At 36.5% G+C, this 26,692-nt stretch overlaps 1 protein-coding gene across 1 annotated transcript in view; it reads left to right on the top strand.

Moving 5' to 3' along the window:
- The window catches only part of ZC3H12B (zinc finger CCCH-type containing 12B), a 599,195-nt gene that overhangs the window by 510,426 nt on the left and 62,077 nt on the right, over positions 1 to 26,692 (top strand). Inside the window, exon 3 of the mRNA XM_072818273.1 lies at positions 9,264 to 10,025. Within this exon, the coding sequence (XP_072674374.1) occupies positions 9,418 to 10,025 (608 nt within the window). The 5' untranslated portion in view covers positions 9,264 to 9,417. The remainder of the gene's footprint in view (positions 1 to 9,263; positions 10,026 to 26,692) is intronic.

Genomic DNA, 26,692 nt, shown 5'->3' with positions numbered 1-26,692 from the left:
CTAACTGGAATTAAAAATTTTTTAAATATTGCATAGTTCTAGCAAGTGACAGAAGGAAAATTTGTACCCAGATCTTCCAACTCTAATTTCAAATGCAAAAGGCTTCTTACTATATTTAATCTTTTGTGGCTTTGTACCTTGAAAGCTCACCAGTGCTCTGGGTTCCTGGAACAGCCAGAAGAGTGCCTATGACATAACATGATTGAAATATTATTTAATACAACATATATTGCATATTAACCATTTCTTATGCTGAAAGCCTCTGAAATATTTTAATATTTAAAAGCTATTTCTTATGAAGTTTACTGGTCACAGAAGTATAGCTGCTACTGAGCTGGAACAGAGCAATTGTAGAAAAGAAACACATAACTTCCTGAAGAAGGAAGTAAAAGCAAATAGTGTGTTAGTTGAAATAAGAAGAACTAAGACTTAGAAGAATCTAATCACCTCAAAGACCATTCCACTCTCTCTTTTTCTCCCACTCCAATCTTCCTCCCAAAGCATTTTGAATTATCTCTTGGAAATATTTGGAACTAATGAGTCTTAAGTTGATATCATGGCTTCAGTTCTGCAGCTACCCCTTAGAATTGTCCTGATTATTGAATCCTTTCTAATTTTAGTCTAATGATTGAGTAGGAGGAAAGGAAATAAGATACATTCTTTACCACTCATTTTTCAAAGCAATTGAATTGGAGAGAATGACGAATGATCAAACTCAGTATTATTAACTGAATGAGATGCTCAAGTTATGTTTATTGCTATTAAAGTTATGACGGGAACTATGTTTTCGATTTACTGTAAGTAGGATAACACAGCCACATTTCCTCATAGCTAATGATGAAGAGACTCTGGAGGTGGAGCACGTGGGGCAGAGAGAAAAAGAGAGAAGGGAGAGGAAGGAAAGGGGGGAGGAAATGGGAGAAGAGAGCAAAAGAAACTGATAAGAAGCTTCACCAATGAGTCATGGAAGTGGCCATAGTTTCTGGAGAAACTACTTTTATAACAGCTCCCCAGCTATCACTAGTGGCCAGAGAACACACAGTTACTGCACAGTTACTCTTACAGAGACTTTCTCCAGTAATGTACAAGGCAGTTTCCCCATATGAATTTCAAATGATCTTTCTTTAGACCTTCTTAATATAGAAAGAAAAAAATAGTAAGTACGTAACCCACAATTTCTTTGTCCTTCTAGGAGACTGAACTTTAGAAGTGTTTTTTTTAAATGGAAGATTAAATCCAGTATAAATTATGGTTACATTTGCCACTACTTTTAGTTCATCTGGAAAATGGACTGTATGTAGAGCAGGATGTTTTACATGTGCTGTGATAATCTTTCCTGATGAAGTGAGTGGTGGTAAAAGGTAGCAGGAAAATGAACCCCAGTTCAAAACCTAAGAATAATGGGTCTTGAAATAAAATTGTGTGTCTATTATGTTTGAAATCCTAAAGGATAAATGGATAATAAAAGTCAACAGATTGTTACTTTCCTATAAACATTTTGTCTAAAGCTTCAACATTTGATGTGGGAGCAAGAGACAAGACTTGAGGCTGCTTAATCATGCATAGCTTTGAAGTGAAATCCAAAATCCAAAATTTTGAATAGCTCAGTTGTACTTACCTCTGGTCATGAACATTTTTGCTGTGACATGCATCATTTTGGGAATGCATTTAAGAATTGCATTGCTTTGGGAATTTTATTTTGGAGGACAGACTGACAAGCATGTTCTTATTGCTTGAGGAAAATCCCATTTTTACAAACCACAGAAAATATGCTACTCCTTTTTCTTATTTCTTTGCTAAGTATTACAACGTGTAAACCATTCAAGAGGACATGAACAAGTGAGTGTAATTGGAGGTTGAAGAAGCAGGAAAGCAAGCCTTTATCTCTTTTTTTGATAATTTCTGTCTGTAATTAATTTAATATAAATGAAAATGGGAAGATTTGGATTTTTAATTTCCTCAGATTTCTTTCATGTGAATCTTTTTCATTTTGAGAATCAGTAAAAATTCCTAACCATTTTCCTTCCTAATCATTGAAAGAGCTCATATCTTATGTTTCTCCCTGGGATTTATGTGACTTCTTTAGCTTATGTACTTGACATAGGGAATTGAAAAGTGAGATATATAAGTCATAACAATTCAAATCTGGGTTATGTAGGTAACCATGTGCCCCAGTTGATTTAAAGCATCCAGTTGATTTAAAGCATGTATGTGAAAGCACTTAGGCAACTCTACTGGACAACGTAAATGTAAGTAACTATATTTTATTATTATTACTAAAGTTTCATACCTATTATTTTTTACTTTTTAAAATATTTTATTTATTTATTTATTAATTAATTTACTTACTTATTTTAGAGAGAGAGAGAACATGAGCAGGCGGTTGGGTAGAGGGAGAAGGAAAGAATCTCCAGCAGAATCTCACTGAACATGGAGCTCCACAGAGGGCTCATTCTTATGACCCTGAGATTATGGTCTGAGCTGAAATGGAGTCAGATGCTTAAACAACTGAGCACCCAGGCAACCCTTATTTTCCACTTTTAATTTTTTAAAATATTTTATTTATTTATTCATGAAAGACCCAGAGACAGAGAGAGAGGCAGAGACACAGGCAGAGGGAGAAGCAGGTTCCATGGAAGGAGCCCGATGTGGGACTCGATCCTGGGACTCCAGGATCACACCCTGGGCCGAAGGCAGGCATTAAACTACTGAGCCACCCAGGGATCCCCTATTTTCCATTCTTAAAGTAAAATGTGATGGCTTTATACAGTATATATTTGGATCTGTTCTCTTTAAAGCTAATTCTAAAAACAATTGTACAGTTCTAAGTGTAGAATCCAAGAAAACAACTTGATATTCTTATGGTCAGTGAAATATGGTCTTTCTCATTTTTCTAGGCCCCAACAAAAATCATACATAGTAGTTAACTGTTGATATGTGTATTTTCTTTGAGGATCTCTATTATGAAAAAAAATGCTAGAAGGGAAAGGGAAGGGTAGTTGTCTAACTAGGTGTCCCTGTATCTTTCTCATAACACGTCTCCCAGGACACAGATTGAGATTTAACACCTTCACAAATAATAAGGTGGCTCAACCACATGTAGATCATTGAGAATTTAATATTTTCTTTTTTTTCTTTTTAAAATGCTTTGTGTTTTATTTCTTTTTTTTAATTTTTTATTGGTGTTCAATTTACTAACATACAGAATAACCCCCAGTGCCCGTCACCCATTCACTCCCACCCCCCGCCCTCCTCCCCTTCTACCACCCCTAGTTCGTTTCCCAGAGTTAGCAGTCTTTACGTTCTGTCTCCCTTTCTGATATTTCCCACACATTTCTTCTCCCTTCCCTTATATTCCCTTTCACTATTATTTATATTCCCCAAATGAATGAGAACATATAATGTTTGTCCTTCTCCGACTGACTTACTTCACTCAGCATAATACCCTCCAGTTCCATCCACGTTGAGGCAAATGGTGGGTATTTGTCATTTCTAATAGCTGAGTAATATTTTCTTCTTGACTTGGCTACTTCTGGGCAGCTCTGTCCTACATGGGTTTTGAGCTTTTTAAAACATTTCCAGTGGTTCTGGCTCAGTAGATATGGGCAGATGTTTCTGTCTTCAAACATGGTGTTGATTTGGCAGATTTTGGAAAAGATGAAGTGGAGTTTGTAGTAGAACCTAAAGATTTATCTTGAAAAGATTTATCTTGAAAAAGTGCTCTATGCAATACAAGTGAACTGTATTTCATAATACAAAGGTGAGAAAGAGGAAGTGAATGAAGAAAGTAGTGAGCAGACTGAATGAGAAGGGAAGACTTTACTTTCTTGGTAGTAATTCATTGAAGTTAATGTCAGCAGTTTTTGCCTGCATATGTTGGTCTGCTTTTTAGGTTTTTATTTATTATTTATTTATTTTGTTATAAATTTTTGTTATAAATTGTTCCATTTTATTATTAGTTACTGTTGTCAATCTCTTACTTTACCTATTTTACAAATTAAACTTTATCATAGGAATGTATATAAAGGAAAAAACAAAGTGTATGTGTAGGTTTTGGCACTACCCATGGTTTCAGGCATCTATTGGGAATCTTGTAACATAACTGCTATGTATAAAGGGGGATCAATGCATGGTTAGTTGGATAAAAATTTTTCTCTATGAACTAATTGTTGCTTCTGGTGAGCACTACTCTCAGTGTTTTCTTCTCTCTCATCCCTCTCCTTTATCTTGTTAAATGGGGACCTCTGTATCCACCCTTTGGATAATTCTCTGAGCAAAATTTCCACTTTCCACATTTACCAAAAAAAAAAAAAAATTCAGATGATGGTTCACAAAATTCACTTCCCAATTTTCTCAACTTACAGAAGAATAACATTTGTTCGTTTCAGGTTTGGGAGCAAGGAATTGTTTTTTGGCAATCCTTTACCTAATGTGAATTCTAATTCCCCTTTTTTTAAATTTAAATTTTAGGCAGTTAACATACAGTGCATTATTGGCTTCTGGAGTAGAATTCAGTGATTCATCACTTACATGCAACAACCTGTGTTCATCAAAACAAATGCTCTCTTTAATATCCATCACCTATCTAGCCCACCCCCCACCTATCTCCCACCATCAAGTCTCAGTTTTTTCCTTATCTTTAAGAGTCTCTTATGATTTGTTTCCATCTCTCTTTTCCCCTCTCCCATGTGTTCATCTGTTTTATATCTTAAATTCCATATATGAGTGAAGTCGTATAGTATTTGTCTTTCTCTGACTGACTTATTTTGCTTAGCATAATGCACTCTATCACCACCGAGGTCATTGCAAATGACAAGGTATCATTCTTTTTGATGGCTGAATAATATTCCTTTTGTGTATATATACCAAATCTTCTTGATCCATTCATCAGTCAATAGACATTTGGGCTCTCTCCATAGTTTGGCTTTTGTTGATAATGCTGCTACAAACATTGTGGTGCATGTATGCTTTTGAATCTGCATTTTTGTTTCTTTTGTCCAAATAGTAGTACAACTTCTAGGACATAGGGTAGTTTTATTTTTATCTGTTTGGGGAACCTCAATACTGTTTTCCAGAGTGGCTGCACCAGTTGCATTCCCAACAAGAGTGCAAGAGGGTTCTCCTTTCTCCTCATCTTCACCAATATTTTTTGTTTCTTGTGTTGTTAATTTTAGCCATTCTTACAGGTGTGAGGTGGTATCTCATTGTAGTTTTGATTTGTATTTCCCAGATGATGAGTGATATTGAGCATTTTTTCATATGTCTGCTGACCATTTATATGTCTTCAGTGGAAAAGTGTCTATTCTTGTCTTCTGCCCATTTCTTAACTGGATTATTTTGTTTCGGGGTGTTGAGTTTGATAAATTTTTATAGATTCTAGATACTAGCCCTTTATTAGATATGTAATTTTCAAATATCTTCCCCATTCTATAGGCTATCTTTTACTTTTGTTGATTGTCTTCTTCATTGTACAGAAGCTTTTTATCTTGATGAGGTCCCAATAGTTAATTTTTTGCTTTTGTTTCCTTGCTTTTGGTGGTGTGTCTAGTAAGAAGTTGCTATGGCAAAAAAAAAACAGAAGAAGTTGCTATGGCTGAGGTCAAAGAGGTTGATTTTTGCCTGTGTTCTCCTCTAGGATTGTTATGGTTTCAAGTCTCACATTTAGATCTTTCAACCACTTTAAATTTATTTTCGTGTATGATGTAAGAAAGTGGTCCAGTTTCATTCTTCTATGTGTTGCTGTCCAGTTTCCCAACAACATTTATTGAAGAGACCATCTTTTTCCTTTGGGTATTTTTTCCTGCTTTGTTGATGATTAATTGACCATATAATTGTGGGTCATTTTTGAGCTTTTCAATCTTTTCCATTGATCTATGTATCTGTTTTTGTGCCAGTATCATGCTGTATTGACGACTAAAGCTTTATAATATAGCTTGAAGTCTGGAATTCTTTGTTCTAGCTCTGTGAAAAATGATGGTGGTACTTTGAAAGGGCTTGGATTAAATGTGTAAATTGCTTTGGGTAGTATAGATATTTCAGCAATGTTTGTTCTTCCAGTCCATGAGTATGGAATGGTTTTCCATTTCTTTGTATCCTATTCAATTTATTTTATAGAGTACAGATCTTTTGCCTCTGATTCCTAGGCATCTTATGGTTTTTGGTACAGTTGTAAATGGGATCAATTCCTTGATTTCTTTTTCTGCTGCTTTATTATTGGTGTATAGAAACACAACAGATTTCTGTATGTTGATTTTATGTCCTGTGACTTTGCTGAATTTGCATTAGTTCTAACAATTTTTTGGTAGATTTTTTTCAGGTTTTCTACATAGAGTATCATGTCATCTGCAAATAGTGACAGTTTGACTTCTTTCTTGCCAATTTGGATGACTTATTTTTTTCTTTTTGTTGTCTGATTGCTCAGGCTAAGACTTTCAGTGAGAGTGGACATCCCTGTCCATAGAACATCATCTTTGAAGCTTTTTTCTTTTATCTTCCTTTTTGGGCAAAAGTAACTATTTTCCTTTTTCCATCCTCAATACTTTCATTTATCACTCCTTACCAGTAATATTAGGCATGAGGTGTTGACTAAGGCACAGTGTCATATAATCATATATTTATAATTTAGAAAACTCTTCCCTGCTCAGCAAATTGTTACTCTTTCTTTTAAGGTTCAATTGATACCTGCTTACAGTTTTTAAAAATATTTAGTCACTTGTTACAGTTTGTAATTATAAATTATGTAATTTTTTAATTATCTGTCTCCATTCCTTGCCATCACCACTATAAGAACATTGAGATCAGGATCCATGTCTGTTTTTATATCCCCAGCTCCTAAAGTTTTTCCTGGCACATAGTCAGAACTAAGTAAATTTTATTAATTTATTAGTCAGAAAATTAACCCAAATATTATATTCTTCTTGATTCTTTCCTAATCTCTATAACCACTACCTGTGTCTCTCACTCTACTGACAAAATTTAACATTCCCTCTTTTGTACGTGAATGGAAATTTTCAAGTAACTTGAAGGACAACCAAACATCCAGGTTTGCCTGGGAATATCTAATTTATGCCTAATGATCTGAGATAATTATTAATAATATTCTTATTCTCAAAAGTGTCCCAGCTCAGAAAATAATAAATGACCACCCTCTACAGAATTGTTTTAGCACTTCCTAGAGCCAATTAGTTTGGAAGTTCTTTGAAGACAGGATCAATCCTGGTTTCTCTTTCTAGACCCAGGGCTTATTTCAGTGTCTGGCACTCAGTGACTATTCTTTCAAATGAAAAGCATTCCTTCCCTCTTTGCCTCAAGAAGCTTCTATTGTTTAACAAAGAAACACAAAAAACACATGACACCTACACACATACGCAGGTTTTAGGACAGACTGTCAAACATTTTTCTTAAAATCTTCTTAAATCTTTGAAAAGTAAATCCAAGTTTATGTTTGCTAAGTCATTTATTTCTCTTCTGCTTTAGATTATTGAGTAGGAAACTTTCTTAATAAAAACTAGGTATTACAATAAGGATTTCCTATGTCGTGGGATTTTTTCTGACCTTAAATTTACTATTATATACAAACATGTACTGTATGTATCATGTAATGTATTTTATACATGAACATGGTAAAGGTGCTCACATCAATGTTAATTTGGACAGAGCAAAATATAAGAGAATAGAGAAAAGTATTCTATTATCCATTAACTAAGAATCTTCTGCAGGTACCTCTCGTTTGCCAAGAAAATACACAGTTAGTCTTATAAACAGATCTTTTTAAGTGACCCTTGAGCTTCAAATAAATGCAAGGGGAAAATCCCAATGTCCTATGTGTACTAGAAATTATTTTGAAGAGAATGAAATGTAAGTCAGATAGTAAATGTGGAACTTATAAAAGAAATAGACTTCAAAATTCAAATAAGAGATTATAGAGAAGTGAAAGTGAAATTGATGTCTACACATTGGCTAATATTCATTAAGGGAAAAATTTTGAAGTCACAAGTGATAGCATAATCATTATGGAAGTCATACTCTACCTAAATATCAGTTCTGAGATATCTATTATGTGTGCATATAATGTTTCCAAATGTGATATTCCTAATGTACACATGCAGTTAACCATATTATTTTTAGATAGAGCTATTAGTGGACTCTCTTCTTGTTTGTATAAATACTACTAAAGGGTAACTGGAAAACCCCAATACATTGGTTACATAATCTGGTTTTAGATTAGTGAACACTGCTGCTGTCTGGAAAGTTTGTCAGTGATCACAGGTCTACAGACTTTGCCTCACTGTCAGACTTCTTTAAAAATCAACAGTCCTTTGATGGTATCTGTTGTGCCCTTTACATATATTGAGAACTTACCATATGTTCTGTTCACTTTTTAAAGCACTTTCCTTATTCATCTTACATAATCCTTGTCCTGTGAGGTAAATATTCTCTTTTTGTATATCAGGAAACCAAGGCTCAGGCTAAGAAAAAAACACTTTAGCCAAGTTAGAACTGAAACCTGTGGGAACCAATGTGGTAGATGAGAGGAGGAGTTCAAAAATAAAATTGTCCATGATTATCTTCTGTAATTAACATTATTTTAAAAATGTTTTGGTTTATTGTGCAAGTTGACTTAACTTTCTCCTCTTTACAATACAATAAATGAAATTGCAATAAATAAAAGAGGCTGCAGATACAATTCATAAGTGTACATAGACCCTTTTTTAAAAATTCTGGAGCACATCTACTTGTCACCTTATACCTTCTTCAATTATTTTAAAGCAATTTTATGGTTTTCTAATTTACCTTGTAGATAGAGTCCCTGATATTTTGCAATGAGTAGTGCTGGAGATGTTGTGCTCTTCAGGAGTGGAACTCAGCTTTAGCAAGAAGGATCTGGTGTGAGATTTGGGAACATTTACCCAGCAGAAAGGATAAAAGAGAGTCCTTTCAAAGTTATATATATTCTTTCCTCTCGTTGAGATGCCATTTTTTTTTATTTTTCTCAAAGTTATGATTGGCAGTTAAACATAGTGTGATTTATTTTGTGAAGAGAAGGAGAATAACAGCATTATTGCCACTGTTGAAATTTTTATGCCTGGAATTATTAAAGAACTGGAGTCCTTTTTTTTTTATTGGAAGATGAGTCCAATCATTTGAAGCACAAAAATAAAATGTCGTACACTCTGTAGTTTCTTACAAAGAAACCTCTGCATTCTGAAATGCTTTTCCAGAATTTTACTAAAAATGATTGTGGTGTATTTGTTTATTTGTAGGTACTGGTAACATCTGAACATACCAAATCAAACAGGCAAACTCTTGCACCATCACTATCACCACATTTTACCACAAAGGAATGCAACCGTATGTGGATACCACACGGGCTAAAAGGAAAGAGTGAATTACACCTCAGACTGTCCACTGAACGGGATGACGGCCACAGCTGCAGTGGAGACGCCAAAAATGGAGAAGAGTGCCTCCAAGGAAGAGAAACAACAGTCTAAACAGGACAGCATGGAGCAGAGCAATGCTGATTCTGAAGAGTGGATGAACTCTGAAAGTGACCCTGAACAGATGAACCTTAAGAGCAGCAACAATGACAATTGCTACCAACCTGGAGATGCTCAGTTGAAAAAAAAGGAGATTCCCTCTAAGCCACACCGTCAGCTCTATAGATCACCCTGCTTAGATCATCCAAGCTTCTCCCAGAGCAGCATTCTACAAGATGGGAAGCTTGACTTGGAAAAGGAATATCAAGCCAAGATGGAGTTTGCTCTAAAGCTAGGCTATGCAGAGGCACAGATTCAATCAGTATTGAACAAGCTGGGCCCAGAATCACTTATTAATGATGTGTTGGCAGAGCTTGTCAGACTTGGGAACAAAGGTGATTCGGAAGGGCAGGTCAGCTTGAGTCTGTTAGTACCTCGGGGTCCCAGCTCCAGAGAGATTGCAAGCCCTGAACTGTCTCTTGAAGATGAAATAGACAACAGTGAAAATTTGAGACCAGTTGTTATAGATGGAAGTAATGTGGCAATGAGGTAAGTGTGGTATATTTTTGCTCTTTTAAAAAAGAAAAAAATAAACTTCCTTAAACTCATAGAAATCATCTTCCTTCGCAAAGTGCTATGAGAGGCCCTTGTTTGTTGTCTGTGGCTTGTGCTCTAGTAGGTGGAGAGAGACTAAAATGATCCTGCCTTGGCCCTTTCTCTCTCCCTTGAAATTGTTGGCAATTTATTTTCAGGTACTCTAAAAATCAGCTTAGACATCAGTGATGTTTCAGTAGAGACACAATCATTCAATCTTTGTTCCTCATGGAGTTCCTCTTCCATTTGCTTGCCTGGACCAATCATCCCGTGAATCCTGCTTTCGTAACATCATGTGGGGGCTCACTTGGGAGCTTGTGGTAACTCTCAATTGCCATTCTACCAAATTTGGATTCTTTTGCCTGGCTTTGTGATCTAACCTTTCTCTCCTCCCAGTAGGTTGTATTTTTCACACCTACTGCATTTACATCAGTCTTTTTAATAGCCTCATATAAATTATGCTGGTTTCTACCCCCACTTCTTGTGCTTATGTCATTTCCCAACGTAGGAGTGACCGCCTCCTTATCTTCATACCTTAGGATGTACTGCCTCCATAACTACCATCATGACTTTTTAAATCCCATTGATTATCTCTTAGCTACAGTACCTATGGTAGGTTGAACAATAGCCCCTGAAAGATGTCCACATTCTAATCCCTGGAATCTGTGAATATGTTATCTTAAATGATAAAAGTGACTGCAGGTTTGATAGTTAAGGATTTAAGATAGGTGAGATTATCCTGGTTTATCAAGGTGGACTCACTGTAATCACACTAGGCCGTTATAAGAGAAAAGGAGGCAGCAGGATAAGAATGAGTAGTAGGGAACCCTGGGTGGCGCAGCGGTTTAGCGCCTGTCTTTGGCCCAGGGCAGGATCCTGGAGACCCGGGATCGAATCCCACATCGGGCTCCCGGTGCATGGAGCCTGCTCCTCCCTCTGCCTGTGTCTCTGCCTCTCTCTCTCTCTGTGTGACTATCATAAATAAATAAAAATTTAAAAAATTAAAAAAAAAGAAATGTTAAAAAAAAAAAGAATGAGTAGTAGATGTGATGACTGAAACAAGAGGTCAGATGATATAAGAAAGAAGCCATGAACCAAGGAATGTGGGCAACCTCCAGAAACTGAAAATGGCAAGGAAACAGATTCTCTCTTGAAGCCTACAGAAGCAACACAGCCTTGTGAGAAAATGGATTTTAGAATTCTGACCTCCTAAACTAAAAATAAACAATTTGGTGTTATTTTAAGATACTAAATGTATGGTGATTTTTCTATAGCAGCAATAATAAAGTAATAACCAAGAGTGCCTTCATACTTTATTTCATATTTTTTCATATAGTTTTTTATTTCATGTCAGAGATCTTCAGGAATCCCACTTCCATTTCTTTTTTGCTTTTTTTTTTCAAAAGCAAAAATAAACTATAGTGACTTCATCAAAATAAAAACCTCCTTCTGTTTATAAGATGAGTTGTCATCCAGCTTGGCTTAAAATTCCCAATGTTAAAAAAAATTCCCAATGTTTGGGGCTTCTGGGTGGCTCAGTCGGTTAAGCATCTGACTCTTAGTTTTGGCTCAGGTCATGATCTCAGGGTTAAGCATCTGACTCTTAGTTTTGGCTCAGGTCATGATCTCAGGGTCATGAGATCAAGCCCCACATCAGGTGAGGAGTCAGTTGAGATTCTCTACCCTTATGCCCCTCCCCCACTCTCTCTCTCTCTCAAATAAAGAAATTAATCTTTTTTTAAAATTCCCAATGATCAGGAATCTGTTTCCTACTGAGTCTATCATTGCTTGATGAACTCGTTGGAATATAAGACTGTACACAATCAGAACATAAGTAAGAAGCCTTAGACTAACAAGTTTTTCATTTGATTATCCCATTGTCCTTGAAAGCAAGGGCCTTATTTTATGCCTCCCTTGTTTTCCTCACAGCACATAGTACACTATTGGATGCTCCTACAGAGAAAGTAGGGATAGCACAAGTCTTATGAATACTATTACTCTATGCAGGAGTTGCTTAACAGGCTATCTGGAGGTACACTTTAGTATATAGTTATTTAATCCTCACAGCAACAATATTTTACAGTTGAGAAAACTAGAGTTCATCAAGGTTCAATGATTTTCTTGAGGTCATTTGATATAGTATAGTAAAATAGCAAAGTGGGAACTTGAATTTAAGTCTTCTGGTTTCAAGTGAATTAAATGAAACTAACATTTATAAATATCTGTTATGTTTTTTCTTTTTTCAAGTTTTTATTTAAATTCCAGTTAATTAACATACAGTGTTTCAGGTATAGAATTTAGTGATTCATCATTTACCTATGATACCCACTGCTCATCACAAGTGTCAGGCACTTTTGTATGCCTGATTTAATACTCACTAAAAACCTTACAAAAAGGGAATAATTAGGCTCAGAGAGGTTGAATAACTGCCCAAGGTTATGCCAGCAATAAATGACAATGCTTGTATTAAAATCTGAATCTGACTCCAATGAATCTTTGACAATATAATGCAATAGTCTGTGACTATTAGTATTATTAAGGATATTTGAGGAACGCCTGGGTGGTTCAGTCAGTGTCTGACTTTGGCTCAGGTTTTGATCTCAGGGTCCTGGGATTGAGTCCCACCTTGGATTCCCCTCTCAGTGGGGAGTCAGCTTGTCCTTCTGCCCTTCCCCCAGCTCTAATGCTCTCTCTCACTCTATCTCTCAAATAAATAAATGCAATCTTAAAAGAATATTTAGCATTCTTCCTGGTAGCAGAGAATACATTTACAGATTTCCTTTTCCAAACTTTTAAATCATGGCTGCATAGTTACAAGGTGGGTGAAGTAGGTTAGACATCTCCCCTGTTTCACTTAGGAAAACTATATGTTCTCATTCATTTGGGGAATATAAATAATAGTGAAAGGGAATATAAGGGAAGGGAGAAGAAATGTGTGGGAAATATCAGAAAGGGAGACAGAACGTAAAGACTGCTAACTCTGGGAAACGAACTAGGGGTGGTAGAAGGGGAGGAGGGCGGGGGGTGGGAGTGAATGGGTGACGGGCACTGGGTGTTATTCTGTATGTTAGTAAATTGAACACCAATAAAAAATAAATTAAAAAAAAAAATAAATAAAATAAAATAAAATAAAAAGAGAAAAATGAAAAAAAAAAGGAAAACTAGAATCAGAGCAACAAGAAATTTAAATGATTTGTGCACAATAATAAACTAATCAGAATGAGGCAGTGGCCCAGTGAAAAGCAGAAGGTGATCTCTATGTTCAAAGGGCCAATGGTAACTCTGCTCTTCTCCTAATAGGCAAAAACTAGAGTAATTTCTGAGCGTAAGAGTTATGGGATCTGCCAAACTAAACCATCCAAAACACCTTATATTGGACCAATTTCCCAAGGCCTATACTTCTTTAAGTGTTTTTGTTTTGTTTTGTTTTGTTTTGTTTTGTTTTGTTTCAAATGTAAGGATGATAAGAACCCAGGACTTGTTTGAGGACTCTGACTTCATGGTAATATAAGACCTTCCTTGTCTTTGGACTTCTGTTCGAGCATTGCTGGTTATAAAAGATACTGTAGTATGATTCCTTTGCTTTGTAAGGAATACTGAAGAGATTAATTACCAAGGTAATTGGTTTCAACATATCTAGTCTATGCCAGTAGCAAACTGTCATACTGATAGGAAGATGGACTTTTGTCTTCTGTAGGAGTTGCTTTGCAAAATTAAAGATTGCTCACCCAATTTAAATGAAGCAAAATAAAAGCAGCACTAAACCTTATTTTTAGGAGCATATTAAAGTAGTGCATAGTAGGCCACATGATTTTCTAAAATTTCCAGCTGTGTCCTTGTTAGTATCTCTTTCCTTTTCTGACTAGATTAGTTACTGATGAGTCCCATTTATCCTACAATCACATTTCACATGGTCAAAGTTCAGTGCCATAGTCTGCTTATGAATTTGTTAGTGCTATTAATCTAAATATGGCTTCTTTTCCCCATTGGTTAGTTGTAGTTTTATCATTAGATTAGTATTTCCTAGGAGCGCCTGGTGGCATACTGGGTTAAATGTCTGCCTTGGGCTCAGGTCATGATCCCAAGGTTCTGGGATCAAGCCGCACATGGAGCACCCTGCTCAGTGGGAGCTGACTTCTTCCTTTGCCTCTCCCCGTGCTTATGCATGCCCTCTCTTTTTTTTTCTCTCTGTCAAATAAATAAGTAATAAAATCTTGTTAAAAAGATTAAAACTTCTTAGACAAACTACATATCAACATCTACTGTTTCTCAGTGTGCTATGTGAGCCTGCATTGAAACCATGATGCTTTGTTCCTTGTCTGCAACATTTGCTTAACATTTGCTGTAGTGGTATACCTGTGATTCACATACTGATATATGTTAAGATCCTAAAGGGTATGCTAATTGTGAAAACTGCCTCCTTGGGGAAAAAATCCATTTCAGAGGAGTTAAGGCTTTCAAATGTAAATGAAATCATATTCTTTAAGTCTGAGAAAAACCGAATTTTTTTTGAAATAAGTATTTGTTTTATTTTTTGTTTTTGTTTTTGTTTTTTTTTGTTTTTTTATTTTTTATTGGTGTTCAATTTACTAACATACAGAATAACCCCCAGTGCCCGTCACACATTCACTCCCACCCCCCGCCCTCCTCCCCTTCCAACACCCCTAGTTCGTTTCCCAGAGTTAGCAGTCTTTACGTTCTGTCTCCCTTTCTGATATTTCCCACACATTTCTTCCCCCTTCCCTTATATTCCCTTTCACTATTATTTATATTCCCCAAATGAATGAGAACATATAATGTTTGTCCTTCTCCGACTGGCTTACTTCACTCAGCATAATACCCTCCAGTTCCATCCACGTTGAAGCAAATGGTGGGTATTTGTCATTTCTAATAGCTGAGTAATATTCCATTGTATACATAAACCACACAGGTCTAAGCCTAGTATATCAATAAAACAAATACAAATCAAGTATTTGTTTTATTGATATACTAGGCTTAGACCTGTGTTTAACAAGCAAGCCTAATAAAGGCACCATGGTTAGACTATAAGTTTGCTTTTCCAAGCCATCATTTAAACCCTAAAGAAAGGGCAGAGGGAAATGTCAGTGATCCATCTACTAGACAGAATCTAGCTTAAAATCTGGATCATAAAATGTATCTAAGCCGTTGCAGAGCAAAGTGAGATATACTGTCACCAAGACACTTGGTAACTTGCAGGTCCAGGTCTTTAGACTGCATTTTAGGTAGATTTTTAGATACGAACTTTTTCAATTGCAAAATAATATCTTGTGAATTGGGGCTAGAACAGGTCATCTTGCAAGAGTCACTTTATTTGCTACTACTTTTTCATTTACGCATTCCTCAAATATTTATTGGCACTAAACTTTTCATACTGGGCCCTTATATAGGACTTCATAATTTTTTTCAAAAAAACCTCATAGAATTCAATGCCAAAATAAATAAATAAATAATTTGATTAAAAGTGGGCAAAAGACCTGAACAGACATTTACCATTTACTACCTTCAAAAATGTCAAAACTGAATTCTGATTTCTATTAGGCATTTGGTACAATTCATGGAATGCACTCGTGGCATTATTTTAATATATTTTCAATGGAATGCTATAGGCATTTTACATTTTTTAACATGATAATTCTCAGTATGATAAAAATGTATATCAGAATAAAGATGTATCAAAATATGGGATCCCTGGGTGGCTCAGGGTTTAGCACCTGCCTTCGGCCCAGGGCATGATCCTGGAGTCCCGGGATTGAGTCCTATATCAGGCTCCCTGCATGGAGCCTGCTTCTCCCTCTGCCTGTGTCAATGCCTTTCTCTCTCTCTCTCTCTGTGTCTCTCATGAATAAATAAATAAAATCTTTTAAAAAAAGATGTATCAAAATATTAACAATGTTTGTCTCTGAGAGGTAGTAAAACATAACCTGCAAGGATTTTTCTTTATATTTTATGTGTTTTCCACATTGTACATTATAAATATACATTACTCTTATAATAATTAGACATTTCATTGAATAATAATTGACATACTATATTGTATTAGTTTCAGATGTACAACGTAGTGATGTGTTACTTATATACACAACAAAATGGTCACCACAATAAGCCTACCTACCATCTGTCATCCTACAAAGTCATTGCAATATTATTGACTATTATATATATAATATTATATTCCTTATGCCATACATTACATTCTCATTTTCCTAGATGGCTTTTAAGATGCTGAGGAATGTTCCCTCTATCCCTACACTCTGAAGAGTTTTGATCAGGAATGGATGCTGTGTTTTGTCAAAAGCTTTCTCTGCATCTATTGAGAGAATCATATGGCTCTTGTTTTTTCTCTTGTTGATATGATCTATCATGTTGATTGCTTTATGAGTGTTGAACCAGCCTTGCATCCCGAGGAAAAATCCCACTTGGTCATGGTGAATAATCTTTTTAATGCACTGTTGGATCCTATTGGATCTATATTGTGTGTTTGAGACTTTTCTTGGTTCATGAGATAGGCTGCTGTTGCTATATACTTCCCTCTTATGACAGTCTTTGTTGTATCCCAAGTATTTTGGAACATCCATATAGTTTATAATTTCTTTTTAATTTATTGGTCAACCCATTAATTTTTTAGTAGGATGTTCTTTACTCTCCATGTATTTGTGTTCTTTCTAAATATTTTCTTGTGATTGACTTCAAGTTTCACAGGAGTGGTCTGAAAATATGCATTGTATGCTCTTAATCTTTTTGTACTTGTTGAGAGCTGGTTTATGACCCAGTATGTGATATTTTCTGTAGAATGTCCTATGTGCACTCAAAAACAATGTATATTCTGCTGCTTTAGGATGAAATGCTCTGAATATATCTGTTAAGTCCATCTGGTCTAGTGTGTCATTCAAAGTCATTATTTCCTTGTTGATTTTCTGTTTAGAAGATCTGTCTATTGATGTAAGTAGAATGTTAAATGCTCTACTATTATTGTATTATTATCAGAGTTTCTTTATGTTTGTTATTAATTGATTTATATATTTGGGTATTCCCAAGTTGGGGGCATAAATATTTACAACTGTTAGATCTTCCTGATGGATAGACCCCTTAATTATGATATAATGCCCTTCCTCATCTCTTGTTCCACTCTGTTTTAAAATCTAGTTTGTCTGAGATAAATATGGCTATTTCAGTTTTCCTTTGACATCCGTTAGCATGATAGATAGATCTTCATTCCCTTACTTTCAATCTGCAAGTGTCTTTAGGTCTAAAATGAGTCTCTTTTAGGCAACATATAGATGGATCTAATTTTTTAATCCATTCTGCTAACCTATGTCTTTTGTGTGGAACATTTAGTCCATTAACATTCAGAGTGATTATTGAAAGATATGAATTTAGTGCCATTGTGTTACCTGTAAAGTTGGCATTTCTGTAGATTGTCTCTATTTCTTTCTAGTCTTTGTTGCTTTTGGTCTTTTATTCCCCAAAGAGTCCCCCTTAATATTTCTTGCAGGTAGGTTTACTCGTCATGAACTCCTTTAGGGTTTTGTTTTTGTTTTTGTTTTTGTCTAGGAAACTTTTTATCTCTCCTTCTATTCTGAATGACAGACTTGCTGGATACAGTATTCTTGGCTACACATTTTTCCCATTCAGAATGTTGAATATATCCTGTCACTCTCTTCTGGCCTGCTAAGTTTCTGTGGATAGATCTGATGCCAACATGATCTGTCTTCCCTTATAATTTAGGGACCTTTTTTTTTTTTACCTTTGCTGCTTTCAGGAGGCTATCCTCATCTGTGTATTTTGTGAATTTGACTCTGATATGCCTTGGCACTAGCCAGATTTAATTTAGTGGGGATTCTCTGTGCTTCTTGGATTTAGATGTCTCTGTTCTTCCCCGGATTAGGGACATTTTTAGCTATAATTTGCTCAGATAAACCTTCTGCCCCCTTTTCTCTCTCTTCAACTTCAGGGATCCTATGATATGAAGTTACCGAGTCTCCTAATTCTAACTTATGATCCATTATGTTTGTTTCCCTCTTCTTTTCAGCTTAATTATTTTCCATAATTTTATCTTTTATATCACTGATTCATTCCTCTGTTTCATCCATCCCTCCTTGCCATGTCATCCATTTTGGGTTGCAACTTGTTTATAGCATTTTAAATTTCAGTCCAAGTAGATTTTAGCTCTTTTATCTCTGCAGTAAGGGATTCTTCTATGCTTTTTTTCAGTCCCAGTAAATATCTTTATAATTTTTTAAGTGCCCAGTTTAGATGTCGTAATTATAATTGTATTTATGAAATCCTTGACTATTACTTCCAATTTCTGTTCTTTTGGGGTGAATTCCTCTGTTGTTTTTTCCCAGACTATGTGTTTTGGTCTGCATGTTACAAGAAACTAGATCTAAAAATAAAAAATCTATTAAAAATTAAACAAAATAAAAATAGAAAAGGGAGCTATTTCCCTTAGAACTGAAGGTTTGCTCTATGATCAGTAGAATTCATGCCGGTGAGCGGTTTGTACTTGTCTTCTGGTGTGGGGACCCATTACACTGATTCTCAGACCTCCTTTCTCCATTGAAGATGCACCTACTGGATGTAGGCTTGTGAAGCTTGGTGTAAGCAGCTCCGTTTTCCACGTGATGGTGCTATTTACCTCACTGAGGTCTGTCCTTGCTTATGGGTGGGATACAAAATGGCGGCCTAACCCCACATTCACTCCTCCCGGAACTTGGAGTTTATGTCCCCCACTCTCCCCTCTTGTGTTCCTGGCTTCCATCAGATCCCTGCCTTTCCCTTGTCTTTGTCCAAACCATCCACCTTCCAAGCAGCACTGTGCTGTGTTTTATCTTAAGCACATTGCTGGGTTTCAAAACTCCAAATTTTAGGGAGTCTTATGGTGCAGACCCCCAGTGATCCTCTGGGAGAGGGCCTTGCTGTGCTTTTGCCATTTGCCAATCCACCCCAGGAAAGTGGATGCATCATCGGGCATCGGTTTGTTTATTGTAAAGTGAAGCCAAAAAGCTGCCCCCCCGGGCTTACTGCCCTCAGGGAGCATCCCTGCTCCTGTGGCTGGGAACAGTGAAGCATTATCGATAACACCAGTTCTTCTTGCTACACAGAGGGTACTCATACTATGCTGTTGGTTCCTGAGTCTCCACTCTCCTTACCCAGTGGAGCACCTTTAGGCCAGGCACAACCCTGGCAATAGTGGACTTCTAAAACCCAATTTTGTGTTCCACTGCTTATAATACCTTGTAGTAGTCTCTATAAGCAGGACTCCCTCCCCTCCACAGCATCTGTAGTTATTATCTCCCTCAAATCAACTCTCTATACCTCTTACCTTCCAGAAGGTGGTTGCTTTTCTACTCGTAGACTTGTAGTCTTGTTCTCTTGGTCCTCAGATTGATTTCTTGGGTATTCAGAATGATTTGATAGTTATCTAGCTGTATTTGAGGGACAATGCAAGTTTGGGGGCCACCTACTCCTCTGCCATCTTAACTTCTCCTGCCATTGCTTTTCCTTGTGTTACTTATGCAAACACTTGTAATGTAGGCTGAGATTTTCTAAACTGGCTGTCAGGAATCTTGCTGGCTCTGCCACCACCAAGCTGGCCATCAAGTGTGCCCCCCCTCCCTCTCCCCCACCGTATCCTAGAGGATGAGTGGAATCTCCTCTTATGACTACTTTTGCTGCATCCCAAAGGTTTTGGACAACTGTGTTTTAATTTTCATTTGTGTGCATGTATTTTTTTTTCTTCTTTCACTTCCTGGTTGACTCATTCATTCTTTAGTGTTCTTTAACCTGCATGTATTTGTGATCCTTCCAGATTTTTTTCTTGTGGTTAACTAAGTTTCATAGCATTGTGGTCAGAAAATATCCATGGTATGAATCTAATCTTTTTGTACTTGCTGAGGTCTGATTTGTGACCCAGTATGTGACCTATTCTGGAGAATGTTCTGTGTGCATTTGAAAAGAATATGTATTCTGCTACATTATGATGAAATGTTCTGAGTATATCTGTTAAGTCCATTTGGTCTACTGTGTTATTCAAAGCCATTTTTTTCCTAGTTGATTTTCTGCTTAAATGACCTATCCTTTGATGTCAGTGGAGTGTTGAAAGTCCCCTATTATTACTGTATTATTCTTAATGAGTTCCTGTATATTTGTCATTAATTGTTTCATATATTTGGGTGCTCCCAGGTTGGGGGCATAAATATTTACAATTTTTAGATCTTCTTGTTGGATAGTCCCTTTTATTGTTTATATAGTCCCCTTCATCTTTTGTTACATTCTTTGGTTTAGAGTCAAGTGTGTTTGATATAGATATGGCTATTTTTCTTTCTTTTGTCATCAACTTGCATGATAAATATTCTTCCAGCCCTCACTTTCAATTTGCGGGTGTCTTTGGGTCTAAAATGAATCTTATGTAGGTAGCTTATAGATGGGTCTTGTTTTTTAATCCGTTCTTACACCCTATGTCTTTTGATTGAAGTGTGTTTTTTTTAAATTCAGAATAATTATTGATAGATATGTATTTAGTGACATTTTCTTTCTTATTTAGTCATTGTTTCTAGAATTTTTCTCTGTTCCTTTCTAGTCTTTGACACTTTTGGTCTTTCCTTTGCACACACAGAGTCCCTTTTAATATTTCTTGCAGGGTTGTTTTAATGGTCACAAACTCCTTTTGTTTTTATTTGTCTGGGAAACCATTAATTCATTCATTCATTCATCCATTCATAAGAGACCCAGAGAGAGGCAGAAACATAGGCAGAGGGAGAAGCAGGATCCCCACTGGGAACCTGATGCAGGACTTGCTTTGCTGGACAGAATATTCTTGGCTGCAGATTTTTCCCATTCAGCATATTGAATATTAATGCTACTCACTTCTGGCTTGCAAAGTTTCTGTGGAGAGATCTGTAGCTAGTATTATGTTTTTTTTTCCTGTAAGTTAGGGATTTATTTTGTCTTTCTACTTTTAGGATTTTTTCTTTATAAATCTATTTTGCAAATTTAACTACAATATGTATTGGCATTGGCCTGCTTTTGTTGATTTTGATGGGAGTTCTCTGTGCCTTCTGGATTTGGATGTCTATTTCCTCCCAAGATTAGGGAACTTTTCAGGTATTATTTCCTCAAATAAACCTTCTGCCCTCTTTTCTCTCTCTTATTCTTCTGGGACTCCTATAGTATGAATGTTATTATATTTGATGGAGTCACTGAGTTCCCTAAGTCTACTCTGTGTTCTGTCATTCTTTTTTCTCTATTTTTTCAGCTTCATTATTTTTCATAACTTTATCTTGTATATCACTAACTCATTCCTCTGTTTCTTCCCTCCTTGTGATCATTACATCCAGTCAGTCTCAAATATCAGATATTGCAGTTTTCATTTCTGTCTGATTGTTTTTTAGCTCTTTTATCTCTGCAGTAAGTGTCTCTCTGATGTTTTCCATGCTTTTCTCTAGCCTGGTTACTATCCTTATGACTGTTGCTTTAAATTCTGCATCAGGTATATTACTTATCTGTTTATTAAAAAAAATACTTATCTGTTTCAATTAGATCTCTGGCTGTGACCTTTTCTTGTTTTTTCTTTTGGTGTGAATTCCTCCACTATTTCTGCATTATGTCTAGGTCTCTGTCTTCTCTGTGTTAGAATTGCCTGTTATTTTTTTTCTGCTCCTGAGAGTAATGACTTTATGAAGAAGAGGTTATATAGTTTCCAGGGCCTGGTGCTTCAGATAATGTCTCTGGTGTGTGCTGCATCCACCCTGCTGCTGTGTTTTGGCCGCTTTATTCCTCAGGTCAGCAGTCTGTAGAGGCTTTCTTTGCCTGCAGTGGGCAGTGTTTGTACCTTAGCTACAAAGTAGTGAGTTTTAACTAGTTGTACTCTGGTCTGATTGCTAAATGAGACCTAATGCCACTTCCACTAGAACTGAAACTTTGCCAGTCTCTGTAGTCAGTAGATGTGGTGTATGCAGAGGTTTCTGGGGAGGGGACCCATTGTGCTGGTACTTAGGCACATTTGCCTGAGAAAAGCCATACCAGCAGAGTGCAGGGGGGCAGGACTTGGTGTAAACAAGTTAGACAGCCACTGTTAGTGCTGTGTTGTTTACTGAAATTGGTTTATGCTGAGGGTGGAGTAGGTCAGCATCCTTAGGTCTCTGTTCCAGCCAAGTCCCCTGACTCCTAAAACTCCAATCCTTGATCTCTGCTGGTTACAAACACTTAGAAAAATAAGCCTCTGTCATTTTCCCAGCCAACAGTTTTGGGGAAGTGTTCTCCTTGTTCATGTCCTTGTGCATTCCACTCTATCTTGTCTTTCTCTGTGATCAGGGCTCCTTCTCCTCCCAAGCACCCATGATGTTTATCCTCTAGACCATGCCTCTGCATTTCCTACCTTCTTCAATGTGACCTCTTCTCTCCCTCTAGTTGTACAGTTTGTTCTGTTAGTCCTCTGTCAAGTTGATTTCTTGGGTATTCAGAATGATTTGATAGATATCTAGCTGTGTTCAAGGGACAAGGCAATCCTAGGGTCCTCCTAGTATGCTGTCATCTTAGGTCCGCCCCCAACATGGGTTTGTTTCTGGGATTCTATTACATTCTATTGATCTGTGTCTAGTTTTGTGCCAGTACCATACTGATTTGATTTGATTGCTGTTGCTTTGTAGTATAGTTTGAAATCTGGGATTGTGATATCTCCAGCATTGTTTTTCTTTTTCAAGATTGCTTTACCTCTTCAGGATCCTTTGTGTTTTCATACAAATTTGAGAATTACTTGTTCTAGTTCCATGAAAAACACTGTTAGTATTTTGTTAGGGATTGCATTGAATTTGTTTGGGGCAGTATGGATATTGTAAAAATGTTCATTTTTAAAAATATTTTATTTATTTATTCATGAGAGACACAGAAAGAGAGAGGCAGAGACATAGGCAGAGAGAGAAGCAGGCACTATGCAGGGAGCCCAATGTGGGACTCGATCCCAGGACCCCAGGATCACGCCCTGAGCCAAAAGCAGGGGCTCAACTGCTGAGCCACCCAGGTATCCCAAAATGTTCATTTTTTCAATCCATAAACACACTATTCTTTCTGTTAATTTATGTCACCTTTAATTTCTTTCGTCAATGTTTGACAGTTTTCATAGTGAAGGCCTTTCATCTCAGTTAAGTTTATCCCTACATATTTTGTTATTTTTTAAAGATGTTATTTATTTATTTATTTATTTATTTATTTATTTGAGAGAGAGAGAGAGAGAGAGAGAGAGAGCATGGGGATAGGGAAGAGCAGAGAGAGAAGCAGACTTCCTGCTGAGCAGGAAGCCCAATGAGGGGCTCAATCCCAGGGCTCTAGAATCATGACCTGAGATGAAAGCTGATGCTTAAACGACTGAGCCACCCTATTCTTTTTGATACAATTATAAAGGTTTTTTTCATACTTTCTGTAGTTCATTATTAGTGTATAGGAGCACAACAGAATTTTTTATATTGATTTTGTATCCTGCAAATTTTTTTTTGCATTCATTTTGTTAGGTCTTTTGTTTTTTTAGTGGAATATTTAGGGTTTTCTACATATAGTAAGTATCATGTCATCTGCAAATAGTGACAGTTCTACTTCTTGCTTACCAATCAAATGCCTTTTATGTTTTTTCTTGCTAATTACTGTATATAGGGCTCCCAAGCTATGTTGAGTAAAAGTGGTGAGAGTGGACATCTTTGTTTTGTTCCTGATCTTAGAACAAAACCTCTCAGTTTTTCACCACTGAGCATGAGGTTAGCTGTGTTTTTCATATATGGTCTTTATTATGTTGAGGTGCATTTCCTCTACATCCACTTTTTGAGAGTTTTTTTTATCATAAATGAATGATAAATTTCATCAAATGTGTTTTCTGCATCTATCGAGATGATCCTATAATTTTTATACTTTGTTAATGCAGTGTGTCAGTTGATTGACTTGCAGGTATTGAACCATCCTCAAATCCGTGGAGCAAATCATAGAAAATCAGGATGTATGATCTTTGTAATGTTTTGTTGAATTGGTTTGTTAATATTTTTTTAAAGATTTTATTTATTTATTCATGATAGTCACACACACACAGAGAGAGAGAGAGAGAGAGAGAGAGGCAGAGACATAGGCAGAGGGAGAAGCAGGCTCCATGCAGGGAGCCCGAGGTGGGATTCGATCCCGGGTCTCCAGGATCCCACCCTGGGCCAAAGGCAGGCGCTAAACTGCTGCGCCACCCAGGGATCCCGGTTTGTTAATATTTTGTTAAATATTTTTGCATCTACAGTCATCAAAGACATTTGCCTCCATTTTTTTCAAGTGAATTTGTCTCATTTTCATACCATGGTAGGTCTGGATTCATAGACTGAGCTTGGAGGCATTCCTTCCTCCTCAATTTTTTGGAATAGTTTGAGAAGAATGAGTATTAACTGTCTAAAATTTTGGTACAATTCACCTATGAAGCCATCTGGTCCTAGACTTTATTTGCTGGGAGGCTTTTGATTAACGATCCAGTTTCATTACTAGTAATTGTTATCAGATTTTCTCTTTCTTACTGATTTAGTCATGGAAGATTTCATGCTTTTTGGAATTTTTTTGACTATGGTTGACACACATTACATTAGTTTTAGATACACATCATAGTAATACAACAACCTTAAACTTTAAGCTATGCTTACCACCACTGTAGCTACTATCTGACCACAGATACATTATCATTGTATTACACTGTATTGAGAATATCATTGACAATATTTTTTAAGTTGTTTTTAATTCCAGTTATCATACAGTGTAATATTAGTTTCAGGTGTGAAATGTAGTTATTTAACACTTCCATACAACACCTGGTGCTCATTATAAGTATACTCTTTGTATAATCCCAATCATCTATGCAATTTATTCCCCACCCACCTCCCCTCTGGTAATGTCAGTTTATTCTCTTAGTTAACTATATGTTTCTTGGATTACATCTCTCTCTCTCTGTCTCTCTGTTGGTCTGTCTGTCTGTCTGTCTCTCTCTCTTTATCCCCCATATTCATCTGCTTTGTTTTTTAAGTTCCACATATGAGTGAAATCATATGGGATTTGTCTTTCTCTGACATATTTTGCTTAGCAAAACACTGTCTGCTCCATCCACATTGTTCCAAATGGCAAGATTTCATTCCTTTTTATGGCTGAGTAATATTGTATATGTGTGTGTGTATATACCATATCTTTATCCATTCATGAGTCAGTGGGCACACAGGTTGTTTCCACAATTTGGCTATTGTAGATAATGATACTATAAACATCAGGGTGCATGTATCCCTTTGAATTAGTATTTTGGTATTCTGTGAGTAAATATCTCCTAGGGCAATTGTTGGATTGTAGGGTAGTTCTATTTTTAACTTTTTAAGGGACCTCCATACTGTTTTCCAGAGTAGCTGGTCGTCCTGAATGGGAAAAAAATGGAGACATTTTTCTCTATGATCAGGAACATGACAGGGATGTCCACTCTCACCACTGTTATTTTTTTTGAATAAAGATTTTTAAAAAAATCTTTAAAAGATTGAAAAAAAAGAAAAAAAAGATTGATTGATGGACTAATTGATTGATTTATATGAGAGAGTTGAGAGTGGGAGAAGGGTTAGAGGAGGAGGGAGAAAGGAAATCTTAAGCAGGCTCCACACACAGCACGGAGCCTGACCCAGGGCTCAATCTCACAAACTTCAGATCATGACCTGAGTGTCAAGATTTGGACACTTAACTGAGCCACTCAGGCACCCACACTTACTGTTTTTTTAAGATTTTATTTATTCATTCATAAGAGACAGAGAGAGAGAGACAGAGAGACAGAGAGACAGAGACACAGGCAGAGGGAGAAGCAGGCTCTATGCAGGGAGCCTGATGAAGGACTCCATCCTGGGACTCCAGGAACACGCCCTGGGCTGAAGGCAGGCGCTAAACTTCTGAGCCACCCAGGGATCCCTACTGTTGTTTAACATACCAATAGAACACCTAGCTGCAGCAATCAGGCAACAAAAATAAGTAAAAGGCATCCAATTTGGCAAGGAAAAAGTAAAACTTTCACTATTTACAAGTGACATGCTACTCTATTTAGAAAACCTGAAAGATTCCACCAAAAAACTGCTAGCACGGAAAACTGAATTCGGTAAAGTCACAGAATACAAAATCAATATACAGAAATCTGTCGCACCAACAATGAAGTACCAGAAAGAGAATTCAAGGAATAAATCACACTTAAAATTGCACCAAAATGCATGAGATACCTAGGAACAAACCTAACCAAAGAGGTGACTTTGGTTTTTATTCTCGTGGAATAAACCAAAGATGACTTTGGTTTATTCAACACTTTTATTCTGAAAACTATAAAGCATTGATTAAAGAAATTGAAAAGGGCACAAAGTAATGGAAAGACATCCCATGCTCATGTTTTGGAAAAACAAATATTGTGAAAATGTCAATAACAGACAAAGCGATCTACACTTAAATGCAATCTCTCTCAAAATACCTATATCACTTTTCACAAAACTAGAGCAAACAATCCTAAAATTTCTATGGAAACACAAAAGATTTCAAATAGCCAAAGCAACCTTGAAAAAGAAAAGCTGGAGACATCATAATTT

The sequence above is a fragment of the Canis lupus genome, chromosome X, assembly GCF_048164855.1.
Source record: "Canis lupus baileyi chromosome X, mCanLup2.hap1, whole genome shotgun sequence".
NCBI lineage: Eukaryota > Metazoa > Chordata > Mammalia > Carnivora > Canidae > Canis > Canis lupus.
This window is presented reverse-complemented; position numbering and strand designations above follow the sequence as displayed.